Consider the following 13,862-nt stretch of genomic DNA (forward strand, 5'->3'; position numbering starts at 1 on the left):
GTTCGCACAAATGTAGACCAGCAGAAAAGTGCCTGGGGCTGTCTCCCAGGCTAATGGATGCTCCTGGGTGGTCAGGGACTGGGCAGGGTTGCACCCTGGATTTCCCTGGAACCTTGGCATTGCTGTCTTGGCACTACCAAGATGCCCGGTGATGCTGGCAGAGCTGTACCAGGGTTGCACTGCCAAGGGTCAGGGCCTGAGGGGGCCATGTCCAAGAATGGATGAATGAGGCGGGTATGAAGGGGCCTCTGGAATGTTGGGAGGGGAGTAAAGGGTTGGTGTCCTGAAAGGGAGGGGGACCATAAGGGGGCGTGGGAAGCCTGAAAGGTGGAGGGGGATCTTAATGACCCCATAGTGGAGTGTCCTCACTTGGTGGGAGGGGAGAGGACAATGCCCGTGTGTGTGGAGTCGACATTGCGCATGGATGAGGGGTATGGGGGACCCTGAAGCTCACTTGGAGATCGGGGCACCCTTTCCAAATAGTGGCCTGATCTCTTGAGTTGCCAGTCTAGCCAGCGGGTTCAGCTCTCCAGTGATTGAAAACAATTCTAAGTGCAAGCTAGCCCAGAGAGAAACTCCCCGGGACCAAAAAAACTGAGTTAAGTGTTGTTAGATAATGGTGGGGAACCCGCCGACAGAGCCAGGAAAAACGCCCAGCCAAACCCGCCTCAAATTACACTTTGAAACCTTTCCGTTAAATTGCACCTAAATCTATCATGAAAGATAGAATTGGGTGAGGCTCTTTTCACTGGAAAAGAGACTTGAGGGGTGACTTATTCGCAATCTTTAAGATAAAAAAGGGATTTGGTAGGGTAACTGTGGAGAAGGTTTTCTATTTGTGGGAGAGACCAAAGTTGGGGGCCATTAATACAAAATAGTCACTAACAGATCCAGTAGGTAATTTAGGAAAAACTGCTTTCCTATAGTGTTTAGAATGTGGAACTCATAACATGTTGGGGATCATCGCTTCCGTGCCGATCATCGGGGGTGTGCTGTCGGTGACTGTTCCCTGGCAAGGCTGTCGTCCGAAACCATGGACACTTGAGCTGTCATGTCAGACCCTGAGTCTTCCACCTCGTGTGTATGTGTCTGGGCCTCTTGGGGATGTTGGCCCTTGAGGTCGGGACAACGAACCAGCTCATCCGACAGAGCTAATCCTGATGCTGACTCCTGCTCCGGAACATGCTTTCGCCCCATCCACTGGCATGTTTCCTCCATGTATGATACTGGTCCAGTCCATTCCACCAAGGTCCCTGGTATCCACCGGGCACTGTCTCTGAATTTCCAGACAGATACCGTGTCCCCTGATCGTAAACGTCTGTCCTGCGTCCATCTGCTGCAATACTACCTCTGAAGATCTTGGGCTGGGCTAGGTGCCGGTGCCATCAGAGAATCCGTAGTGTCAAAGACGGGAAAATCGGTGTGAAACACTCTCCAATTCCAGTCCCAGTGAGGGCTAGTAACGGCGCCGCTTGGAACATCTGTGGAACATGCCAAAAGCAACCAGAGAATCGCTGGGTCCTGGACCGCACAACAAGCTGCAGCCACGCACACCTGCATCAGTTGTGCTGGAAAACATGGACCGCGCACCCTCCAACCCCGACCCCACAGCCCGCATCCTGGCCACCTCCCACCACTCGCCCTAGCAAAAGCTCTCCGGTCAGCGGCACTAACTTCGTCCTTGTGTGGCGGCGCTGGACACTGTCCGCAGCTGGCATGCCGGCTCATGACCGCAGGACCACATGAGGCCCGCGCCGTCTGGACCTCGGGCCAACCGGAGGTGGAGCATCGCGGGTGGCCAGCCTATGATGCGTCTCCAGAAAGCAGTGGAGGCTGGTCCATTGAATTTATTCTGGCTGAGTTGTATAGGTTTTTGATTGACAAGAGAGCCGAGGGTTATGTGGGGTAGAGAGGAAAGCGGAGTTGAGACCACAATCAGATCAGCCATGATCTTATCAAATGGCAGAGCAGGTTCAAAGGACTGAATGGCCTGCTGCTGCTGTGTCCTACTTTTTTCTTCCTTGACCTACTATTACCATCTCCTATTGTCCTGCACTATCAACTGTTTTGTCATTTAATCTCTCCTGCCTCCCACCCGATCACAGTCCCTTTTGTTTTTTCATCTCCTCCCCCCCCCCCCCCCCCCCCCCCCCGAGTATTCCCTGCTTCTGTACTTTTTATTGAAAAAAACAGGTTGATCCTTAAGTTTTTCAGTACTGATGAAAAGTCATCAACCTAAAACATCAACTCTGTTTCTCTCTATACGGATGCTTCCAGATCTGCTGAGTATCACCAGCAGTTTTTGTTTCGATTTTGACTTTTACGTTAGCTGTTCAGTGGTTAAAATATGTAGTGTGTATGCACACAAAATGGTTTCATTGACCTTTTCAAAACTTAAACTATACTAATATCAGTTGTTACAAGTAGATAAAATGAAGAGCCATACACCTGGACCACCTAGCAAGAATGATTAAATAGTTCAGGAGCACCTCTGACTGTACACTTTTTAACCAGGGCACACTGAGACCCGAACCACCTTGTCTGTGATAAACATGCTATTCCCAGATCAGGAAGAGATTTTGCTGTTACAAATTAAACTTCCAATGTTTTGCTGTTATAATAGTTTTCTTTTCTTTTAGGTCACTTGAGTTCATCTTCAATCTACCCAGTATGCCTCGCACCTTATTTAATAGTGACATCATGCTCTGATGGTAAAGTGAGATTTTGGCGATGTACTGTGGATAACAATTCAAACTCTGAAAATCTTGAGAAAGTACATGCTTATCAATGGGAAACTTGGCCTTTGATGAATGAGGAAGGAGAACACAGTAACAGTGCCGTGAGTGTTACTGGGCGACCAGTGGCCGTGAGCTGTTCATACACTGGACGGTTGGCTGTAGCCTATAAAGAGCCTGTACAGCCCAATGGCATTACATCAAAAGAGTTCACAATGCATGTCTCCATATTTGAGTGTGAATCTACTGGAGGATCAGAGTGGGTGTTGGAACAGACAGTTCATTTAGATGGTATAGGAAAGGTTGGAGGTGTCCTGGACTCTCGGGTTAGTGTGGATAGCAATTTATTTGTGTATAATAAATCAGACCTTTATCTCAAAGGCAACCACATGACATCGAACATAAAACATTTAATACATTTGGACTGGGTATCAAAAGAAGATGGCTCTCACGTTCTTACAGTGGGAGTCGGTTCCAAAATTCTCATGTATGGAAGACTGTCCGGGATTGTAACTGAACAAGCTAGTAGCAGAGATGGGCTGGCAGTTATTACTTTGCCACTAGGGGGAAGCATTAAACAAGGAACAAAATCAAAATGGGTATTGTTGAGATGTGTGGATTTGGTGTCTTCAGTGGATGGAACCCCTTCACTTCCAGTTTCCCTCTCCTGGGTAAGAGATGGCATCCTGGTAATTGGGATGGACTGTGAAATGCATGTGTATGCACAGTGGAAACGTTCTACAAAACCATTAAATGACACTGATGGTGGCAGCTTGTCATCTTTTGAAGATTTAGCTGATGCTTCCCCATTTGAGACTAAAGTTTTTTCAAAGCGACACAGTGTTGCTGATGCAACAACTGGTGTCGACGATGTATTTGGAGTCCCCGGAATGGTTCAAGATGGTGGATTGTTTGAAGCTGCTCACATTCTTTCTCCGACTCTTCCCCAATATCACCCCACTCAGCTTTTGGAGCTCATGGATTTGGGCAAGGTGCGCAGAGCTAAAGCAATTCTTTCACATTTAGTTAAATGTATTGCTGGCGAAGTTGCAGTTTTTCGGGATAAAGACCCAGGAGAGGGAGGAGGGCCTAGACGTCACCTTTCTCGAACCATCAGCGTAAGTGGAAGTACAGGAAAGGATACAATTATAGCAGGAAGAGAAGGCACACGCGATTATACTGAGATAGACTCAATTCCACCACTGCCACTTTACGCATTGCTATCTGCAGATCAGGATGCATCCTACAAAATTGTTGAAGAAGCCCCGAAGGTAATCAAAGGTTCACGAACCCGAAGTAAAAAGGAGACGGATGATCAGTATGCTGATTTGTTTCAGTCTCCAAGTGTAACCACAGATGATTTTGTTGACTTTGTAATCGAAAAGAAGGAATCTAGATCAAAAGTCATAAATTTGTCACAATATGGACCAACATACTTTGGGCCAGAACATGCCCGTGTCCTTTCCAGTCACCTGATGCACTCGAGTTTGCCAGGGCTTACACGACTAGAACAAATGTTCCTTGTAGCTTTGGCTGACACAGTAGCTACCACAAGCACAGAAGTTGATGAAAATAGAGACAAGAACTATTCTGGTATGTATATAATAATGTTGTTAAATTATTTTCTAAAGCAAGATATGGTTTATGAATAGTATTAGCACAACCCAAAGTAATTGTACCATGTAATGGAAGAGGGATTTTACATATTATTTGACTTTGTAAGCACCATATTGGGCGCAATTCTCCGAAAGGGAGACAAAGTGCCGACGCCGGAGTGAAACCCGGAGTGTTTCACTCCAGCGTTGGAGGCCGCTCCTCGCTCCCTATTCTCCCCCCTCTCCCCCCGGTGGCTAGGAGCGGCGGCGCGTCAATCTCGCGCGCTGGGCTTTGACGCTTCCGTCAAAGCAGCGCGGGCTGAATGACGTGGCCGGCGGCACCTAAATGACGTCACCCGCGCATTCGCAGGTTGGCCGGCGCCAACCCGCGGCATGCGCGGTCGCCGTCTTTCCCTCCGCTGCCCCGCAAGACATGGCGGATTGATCTTGCGGGGCGGCGGAGGGAAAAGAGTGCGGGCCAGACCCCTCCTGAGCACTCCCCTGTTGCTCGATCCTCCCTCCACCCCCCACAGGCCCCACACGCAGTGGTCGCGCGATGTTCACGCCAGCAGCGACCAGGTGTGGTTGGCGCCAGCGTGAACCGGTCTGATTCGGCAGGCCGCTCGGCCCATCCGGGCCGGAGAATCGCCGCTCGACCGGAGCGGCGATTCTTCGAGCGGCCTGTCGCAAAACGCGACACGCCATTTTGGCGGGGCGGGGGGTGGGAGAATCGCGTGGGGGTGCCAGGGCAGCGTGGCATGATTCGCCCGGCACTCCCGCGATTCTCCCACCTGGCGTGGGGTCAGAGAATCGCACCCATTGTCCTCAATATCTGAGTTGCGTTTCTCTCCCACCTTGCGACACTTCAGTGTGCTGTGTACAATTCCTCCTCTCTTAACCTTGAATATAATTATGTTATATACTTGTAATGTTGACAGCAACATTAATTTTAATCATCTTACCTGCATGCAAAGAATAGAATTATCTCTAAATAGTACAATTATTAACATGGATGAAATTGTATTAACATTTAAACACCTGTACATAGATGAAGTTACATTAACATTAATCACACATTTGTAGGCATATTTCTGAAACAAATATTTACTATAATTCTGATGCAAAGAGTAAATTAAGCGAAAGCTAATGTAATAAGACAGAGTAAAACTTCAGGGTAAGCATCTGTTGGTTTGTCCTGTTTATTAGCAACTGATGTAAAATCTGATTGAATATTTTTCATTTGTCCTTTTTTGTAGGCGGTGAGACACTAGATGAATGTGGTTTACGTTATTTGCTTGCCATGCGCTTGCATACATGTCTCCTGACATCTCTGCCTCCAGTCTATAGACTTCAACTCTTACATCAAGGTATGAGATTTGGCCAAGGTATCATTGGGTAATTTAATAGTGAACTTTATTCTCCTTATTTATATAACTTCCATAAATAATGTAATTAAGATTGTCTTCAGATGGTAAACTAGTAATGTGGTCTGTCATTTATTTTTAAATTCCGTCTCAGAAGAAATCTTGAGCACTAGGTTAAGTTTCAAATCTACTTTCTGCCCAAAGGCTGATATCCCCATTGCCCCTCTTCTCACAAAGCACCACTGGCTTCCTGTATCCCACTGAATAAACTTCAAGATTCCCTTTGTTACCAACAATTCCCTTGACTTCTGAAACCACATGATCTCAGCGTTGTGGTCCCCAACACCCTCTGGTTCTACTCCTTCAGCCATCTTGCCCCTGCCCTCTAAATTATCTCACTACTTGTATCTCCCCCACCCCTCCTTGCCTTTACAAATCTCTGTTGTACATTTGTCCCCCCTTATTCTCACTTTTTATTTTCGTCTTGCACAATATTCATTCTGTGTCCATTTTGTGGACATAATCAGCATTACTGAGAAGTAAGTTGCTGTTGCCCCACTTAACTGCACAAAGGAAAAAATTCGGCAGGAGCTAGGGAATGTGGATTGGGAGCAGCTGTTTAAGGGTAAATCCACATTTGAAATGTGGAAGTCTTTTAAGGAAAGGTTGATTAGAGTGCAGGACAGACATGTTCCTGTGAAAATGAAAGATAGAAATGGCAAGATTAGGGAACCATGGATGACGGGTGAAATTGTGAGATTAGCTAAAATGAAAAAGGAAGCATACATAGGATCGAGGCAACTCAAAACTGATGAAGCTTTGGAGGAATATCGGGAAAGTAGGACGAATCTCAAACGCGCAATAAAGAGGGCTAAAAGGGGTCATGAAATATCTTTGGCTAACAGGGTTAAGGAAAATCCCAAAGCATTGTATTCGTATGTAAGGAGCAAGAGGGTAACTAGAGAAAGGATTGGCCCACTTAAAGACAAAAGAGGGAATTTATGCGTGGACTGAGAGGAAATGGGTGAGATTCTTAATGAGTACTTTGCATCGGTATTCACAAAGGAGAGGGACAAGACGGATGTTGAGGCTAGGGATGGATGTTTAAATACTCTCGGTCAAGTTGTCATCCGGAAGGGGGAAGTTTTGGGTATTCTAAAAGACATTAAGGTGGACAAGTCCCCAGGACCGGATGGGATCTATCCCAGGTTACTGAGGGAAGCGAGGGTCGAAATAGCTGGGGCCTTAACAGATATATTTGCAGCATCCTTAAGCACGGGTGAGGACCCGGAGGACTGGAGAATTGCTAATGTTGTCACTTTGTGTAAGAAGGGTAGCAGGGATAATCCAGGGAATTATATACCTGTGAGCTTGACATCAGTGGTAGGCAAACTGTTGGAGAAGATACTGAGGGATAGGATCTATTCACATCTGGAAGAAAATAGACTTATCAGTGTTAGGCAGCATGGTTTTGTGCAGGGAAGGTCATGTTTTACAAACCTAATAGAATTCTTTGAGCAAGTGACAAAGTTAATTGATGAGGGAAGGGCTGTAGATGTCGTATACATGGACTTTAGTAAGGCGTTTGATAAGGTTTCCCATGGCAGGTTGATGGAAAAAGTGAAGTCGTATGGGGTTCAGGGTATACTAACTAGATGGATAAAGAACTGGCTGGGCAACAGGAGACAGAGAGTAGTGGTGGAAGGGAGTGCTCAAAATGGAGACGGGTGACTAATGGTGTTCCACAGGGATCCGTGCTCGGACCACTGTTGTTTGTGATCTACATAAATGACCTGGAGGAAGGTGTAGGTGGTCTGATTAGCAAGTTTGCAGATGATACTAAGATTGGTGGAGTTGCAGATAGCGAGGAGGACTGTCAGAGAATACAACAAAATATAGATAGATTGGAAAGTTGGGCAGAGAAATGGCAGATGGAGTTCAATCCAGGCAAATGCGAGGTGATGCATTTTGGAAGATCAAATTCAAGAGCGGACTATATGGTCAATGGAAGGGTCTTGGGGAAAATTGATGTACAGAGAGATCTGGGAGTTCAGGTCCATTGTACCCTGAAGGTGGCAACGCAGGTTGATAGAGTGGTCAAGAAGGCATACAGCATGCTTGCCTTCATCGGATGGGGTATTGAGTACAAGAGTTGGCAGGTCATGTTACAGTTGTATAGGACTTTGGGTCGGCCACATTTGGAATACTGCGTGCAGTTCTGGTCGCCACATTACCAGAAGGATGTGGATGCCTTGGAGAGGGTGCAGAGGAGGTTCACCAGGATGTTGCCTGGTATGGAGGGTGCTAGCTATGAAGGAAGGTTGAATAGATTAGGATTGTTTTCGTTGGAAAGACGGAGGTTGAGGGGGGATCTGATTGAGGTCTACAAAATTATGAGAGGTATGGACAGGGTGGATAGCAACAAGCTTTTTCCAAGATTGGGGGTGTCAGTTACAAGGGGTCACGATTTCAAGGTGAGAGGTGAAAAGTTTAAGGGAGATGTGCGTGGAAAGTTTTTTACGCAGAGGGTGGTGGGTGCCTGGAACGCTTTACCAGCGGGTACGATAGCATCATTTAAGATGCACCTGGACAGGTATATGAACGGGTGGGGAACAGAGAGAAGTAGACCTTGGAAAATAGGAGACAGGTTTAGATAAAGGATCTGGATCGGCACAGGCTGGGAGGGCCGAAGGGCCTGTTCCTGTGCTGTAATTTTCTTTGTTCTTTGAAGTGAACTTCATTTTTCAGCTGGGAAGCTATGATGACAGTGACACGTGCCATCTCTTGTTATCTGGCAGCAGGAAAATGCTGTTTGCAGTTGAGAAGCTACAAAATGAAAAATTTTGAAACAGTAATTTAAAATGTTTTGTCTAATATAAAATACTCAAGTTCTAGTTGTTCTTTGAAACACAATTACTATTTAAAACAATTGATAGCAGCAAGATCTTTTTTAAAACTGTTATAGTGCCAAGTCTGTGATTTAAATTTTTTTTTTTCAATCCGCCCTGGCCTGGGTTGTATTGTTCACAATTAGAAACATATAAAATAGGATCAGGAGTAGGCCATTCAGTCTTTTGAGCCTGCTTCGTCATTCAACATGATCCTAGTTTATCTTCTATCTCTACACCATACTCCTGCACTCTCTCCTTACACTTTAGCGTCTAGAAATCTATGTTTCTTTATTAAATATATTCAGTGATTTAGCCTCCACTGCCTTCTGTGGTGAGAATTGCATAGGATCACCACCTTCTTGAATGAAGGAGTTTCTCGTCCTCTCAGTCCTAAATGGCCAACCCCCGAATCCTGAGACTGTCGCCTTGTTCTAGGTCTTCCAGCAGAGGAAACAATTTTCCTGCATTCCTGACAGTCTATCCAGCCCTGTCAGAATTTTATACATTTCAAATAGATCCCCTCTCATTCTTCTAAATTTGGTGAATGCAGGCCCAGTTGACCCAATCACTCATATATGACAGTCCTTCCATCTCACGAATAAGTCTGGTGACCCTTCGCTGCACTCTCTTAGATAAAGAAACTAAAACTGCACACAGTACTTCAGATATGGGGCGGGATTCTCCCCTACCTGGCGGGGCAGGGGGTCCCGGCATAGCGGAGTGGCGCCAACCACTGCGGCGTCGGGCCTCCCCAAAGGTGCGGAATTCTCCGCACCTTTAGGGGCCAAGCCCTCCCATTGAGGGGCTAGGCCCATGCCAGAGCGGTTGGCACCACACCGACTGGCGCCCAAACCGGCTCTAGTGGCCTTTGACACCCGGCGCTGGGGCTGGCCGAAAGGCCTTCGCCGGTTCGCGCATGCGCCGGTGTGTCAGGTGCCGCTGATGTAACCACCGGCGCATGCGCGCTGGGGGATTCTCTTCCGCCTCCGCCATGGTGGAGGCCGTGGCGGCGGTGGAAGAAAAAGAGTGCCCCCACAGCACTGGCCCGCCCGCCGATCAGTGGGCCCCGATCGCGGGCCTGGCCACCTTGGGGGCACCCCCTGGGGTCCGATCGCCCCGCAACCCCCCAGGACTCCGGGGGCCCGCTTTCGCCGCCGCTCCCGCCGCCACTAGTGGTGGTTCAAACAACGGCGGCGGGAGAGGCCTCCCAGCGGCGGGACTTTGGCCCATCGTGGGCCGGAGAATCGCAGCAGGGGGCTCGCCGATCGGCGGGTGGTGTTTCCCGCCCCCGCCAATTCCCGGGTGGCGGAGAATTTCTGCCATGGCGGGGACGGGATTTACGGTGGCCCGGGCGATTCTCCGACCCTGCGGGGGGTCGGAGGATTTCGCCCATGGTCTCACCAAGGCTCTGTACAGCTGCAGCAAGACGTCCTTGATCTTGCACTCAAGTCATTATGCAATGAAAGCCAACATACTATTTCCCTCCCTAACTGCTTCCACAGTACCTGCATGATTGTTTAAAGTGACTGCTGTACTAGGACACCCAGATCCCTTTGTACGTCAACATTTCCCAATCCATCACCATTTAAATAATACTCTGTATTCTGTTTCTCATCCTCCTCACCAGTCACATTCCCATCCAAGTTTTGTGTCGTCAGTAATTCTGGAAATATTATATTCGGTTCCCTCATCCAAATAATTGATGTATATTGTGAATTGCCTCGTTGAAGGCTCGCACCAACAGGGGGCCCACCAGATCCGCATACTTTTTATAGAATTCCACCGGGAACCCATCCGGCCCCGGCGCCTTACCTGACTGCATTTGACCAATCCCCCTGACTAGCTCCTCCAACTCTATCGGCGCCCCCAGCCCCTCCACCAGCTCCTCTTGCACCTTTGGGAAACGTAGCCTGTTCATGAAGCTCTCCATCCCCCCACCCCCCCCCCACCGGTGGCTCCGACCGGTACAGTTCCTCGTAAAAGTCCCTAAAGACCCCATTCACCTCTGCCCCCTTCTGCACCACATTCCCACCCTTATCCGTCACTCCACCAATTTCCCTTGCCGCATCTCGCCTGCGGAGCTGATGCGCCAACATCCTGCTCGCCTTCTCCCCATACTCATATAACGCGCCTTGCGCCCTCCTCCACCTTTCTGGTGGTCAACAAGTCGAACTTGGCCTGCAAATTACGCCGTTCCCCCAGCAGCCCCTCCGGGGCCTCCGCGTACCTCCTATCCACGTCCAGGAGCTCCCCCACCAGTCTCTCCCTCTCCCTCTTCTCCCTCCTTTCCCTATGGGCCCGGATGGAAATCAGCTCCCCCCGAATCACTGTTTTCAGAGCCTCCCAGACCATCCCCACCCGGACCTCCCCCGTGTCGTTGGTCTCAAGATACCCCTCAATACTTCCCCGGACCCTCCTACACACCTCATCAGCCAGCATCCCCACATCCAGGCGCCACAGCGGGCGCTGGTCCCGCACCTCTCCCATCTGCAGATCGACCCAGTGCGGAGCATGGTCTGAAATTGCTATGGCCGAGTACTCGGCATCCTGCACCTTCGGGATCAATCCCCTGCTCAGGACGAAAAAATCTATTCGGGAGTAAACCCTATGTACATGGGAGAAAAAGGAATACTCCCGCGTCCTCGGCCTCCCAAACCTCCAGGGATCCACCCCTCCCATCTGGTCCATAAACCCCCTCAGCACCTTGGCCGCCGCTGGCCTCCTACCCGTCCTTGAACTGGACCGGTCCAGTGGGGGATCTAGCACCGTGTTAAAGTCTCCCCCCATGATCAGGCCCCCTGCCTCCAGGTCCGGAATGCGGCCCAACATGCGCCTCATAAAGCCGGCATCATCCCAATTCGGGGCATACACATTAACCAGCACCACCTTCTCTCCCTGCAGCTGCCCTCCTTGTCCGCCACCACCTCAGACGCCTCGAACACCACCCTCTTCCCCACCAGAATCCCCCCCCCCCCCCGGTTCTTTGCGTCTAATCCTGAGTGGAAAACCTGCCCCACCCACCCCTTCCTCGGACGAACCTGGTCCGCCACCTTCAAGTGGGTCTCCTGGAGCATAGCCACGTCCGCCTTCAGCCCCTTCAAATGAGAGAATACCCTAGCGCTCTTAACCGGCCCATTCAGCCCCCTCACGTTCCAGGTGATCAGCCGGATCAGAGGGCACCCCGCCCCCCCTACCCCTTCGACTAGCCATAGCTCATCGTCTGCTTGCCCCAGGCCAGCACACCCTGCCCGACCCGTCCCCCATGACGAAACCGCCTCCCCTCTACCCCCCTGGCCCACACCAGCTCTCTCCCGGCCCTTCCAGCAGCAACCCGGTATTCCCCCCCCCCCCAACCCCCCCAGGCTAGGACCCCTCCTAGCCGCGACGCACCCTCCATGGTACTTCCGTGAGTCAGCTGACTTCTACTGACCCCGGCAACTCCCGCCAAAACCTGGCCCCTCCCGACATGGGGTCATCCCCCCTCCTGCCACACCTCCTTGGCACCGCTTCAGCGTGGGAAAAAACCAGTACATGCCACGCCCCCACCACCAGCTCCACCCCCCCGCCCCGCAGCGCGGGAAACCAGAGGAAAGCCCGTGCTTTTGCACTGCCCCACCCACCCTTCTGACGCAGCTCTCCAAATTCCAACTCCACCCCATCCCCCAGCCCTGTACAGAAGAGAAAATAAAAACCAAACCCCCAACATTCCCCACATAACCCAAGACCATACCCAACAGACCCACCCGATACAGAGCAAAAACCAGCATAGAAAACACATGTCAAAATTACAAAAACAGCAACAGCAAAAACAGCAACACCCGTAGTGCACCGGACCCCGCAGCCCCCAGACCCTAGTTCAAGTCGAGCTTCTCCGCCTGTGCAAAGGCCCATGCCTCCTCCGGGGACTCGAAGTAGTGGTGCCGGTCCTTATATGTCACCCACAGACGCGCAGGCTGCAGCATTCCAAATTTGACCTGCTTGGCATGCAGCGCCGCCTTCGTCCGGTTAAACCCGGCCCACCGCTTAGCCACCTCCGCACTCCAGTCCTGGTAGATTCGCACTACCGAATTCTCCCACTTGCTGCTCCTCTCTTTCTTGGCCCAGCGCAGCACGCACTCCCGGTCACTGAATCGATGGAACCGCACCAGCACCACCCGCGGGGGTTCATTCGTCTTGGGCCTCCTGGCCAGCACTCTGTGGGCTCCCTCAAGCTCCAGGGGCAAGTGGAAGGACCCCACTCCCATCAACGAGCTCAGCATCGTGGTCACATAAGACGGAAGATCCGACCCCTCCAGCCCCTCTGCCAGGCCCAGGATCCTCAAATTCTTTCGCCTCGTGCGAAAGTCCAGCTCCTCCAAGCGGTCTTGCCACTTTTTGTGAAGTGCCTCGTGCAACTCCACCTTCCCCACGAGGACCACGGCCCACTCAGCGGCCTGCCGCTGCAACTCCTGAACGGCCACCCCCTGGGCTGTCTGGATCTCGAGCAGCTTGTTGGTAGTCGCATTCAGGGAGTCCAGCAACTCAGCCTTCAGCTCCGCAAAACAGCGCAGAAGAGCAGCTTGCTGCTCCTGCACCCACTTCCACCAGTCCTCGGGTGCTCCGCCGGCCGCCATTTTGTCCTCCTTCCCCCACTTTTCCTGGGGAGCTGCTGCCGCCTTTTCCTTTGCCCCACTCCGGGTAAGCACCATAAATTTCAGGGAATGCTCCTCCAGACACCTTCCCCCACCGGGAATCGTCGAAACAGCGCCATTTGGGGCCCTAAAATAGGCCTGAAAGTCCTTTTAATAGCGGGAGCTGCTGAACGTGCGGCTTAGCTCCGCATCACCGCAACCGGAAGTCGACCTTGTATGCCTCAATTAAGTCACCTCTTAACCTTCTTCTTTCTAACGAAAACAGCCTCAAGTCCTTCAGCCTTTCCTCATATGATCTTCCCTCCATACCAGGCAGCATCCTTGTAAATCTCCTCTGTACCCTTTCCAATGCTTCCACATCCTTCCTATAATGTGGCGACCAGAACTGCACGCAATACTCCAAATGCGGCCGCACCAGAGTTTTGTACAACTGCAACATGACCTCATGGCTCCGAAACTCAATTCCTCTACCAATAAAAGCTAACACACCATACGCCTTTTTAACAACCCTCTCATCCTGGCAACTTTCAGGGATCCATGGACATGGACACCGAGATCTCTCTGCTCGTCCACACTACCAAGAATCTGTGAGGCTTTATTGAATGTATTCTGAAAATGCAAATAAACCACATCCACTGGTTCACCT

At 50.4% G+C, this 13,862-nt stretch overlaps 1 protein-coding gene across 2 annotated transcripts in view; it reads left to right on the top strand.

Moving 5' to 3' along the window:
• dmxl2 (Dmx-like 2) overlaps positions 1 to 13,862 on the top strand; it is a 220,418-nt gene that overhangs the window by 114,822 nt on the left and 91,734 nt on the right. For both annotated transcript variants that reach the window (XM_038813520.1, XM_038813521.1), the window contains exons 18-19: positions 2,640 to 4,328; positions 5,587 to 5,697. In XM_038813520.1, coding sequence (XP_038669448.1) covers positions 2,640 to 4,328; positions 5,587 to 5,697 — 1,800 coding nt within the window. The remainder of the gene's footprint in view (positions 1 to 2,639; positions 4,329 to 5,586; positions 5,698 to 13,862) is intronic.

This window comes from Scyliorhinus canicula, chromosome 12 (assembly GCF_902713615.1).
Source record: "Scyliorhinus canicula chromosome 12, sScyCan1.1, whole genome shotgun sequence".
NCBI classification, from domain to species: Eukaryota; Metazoa; Chordata; class Chondrichthyes; order Carcharhiniformes; family Scyliorhinidae; genus Scyliorhinus; species Scyliorhinus canicula.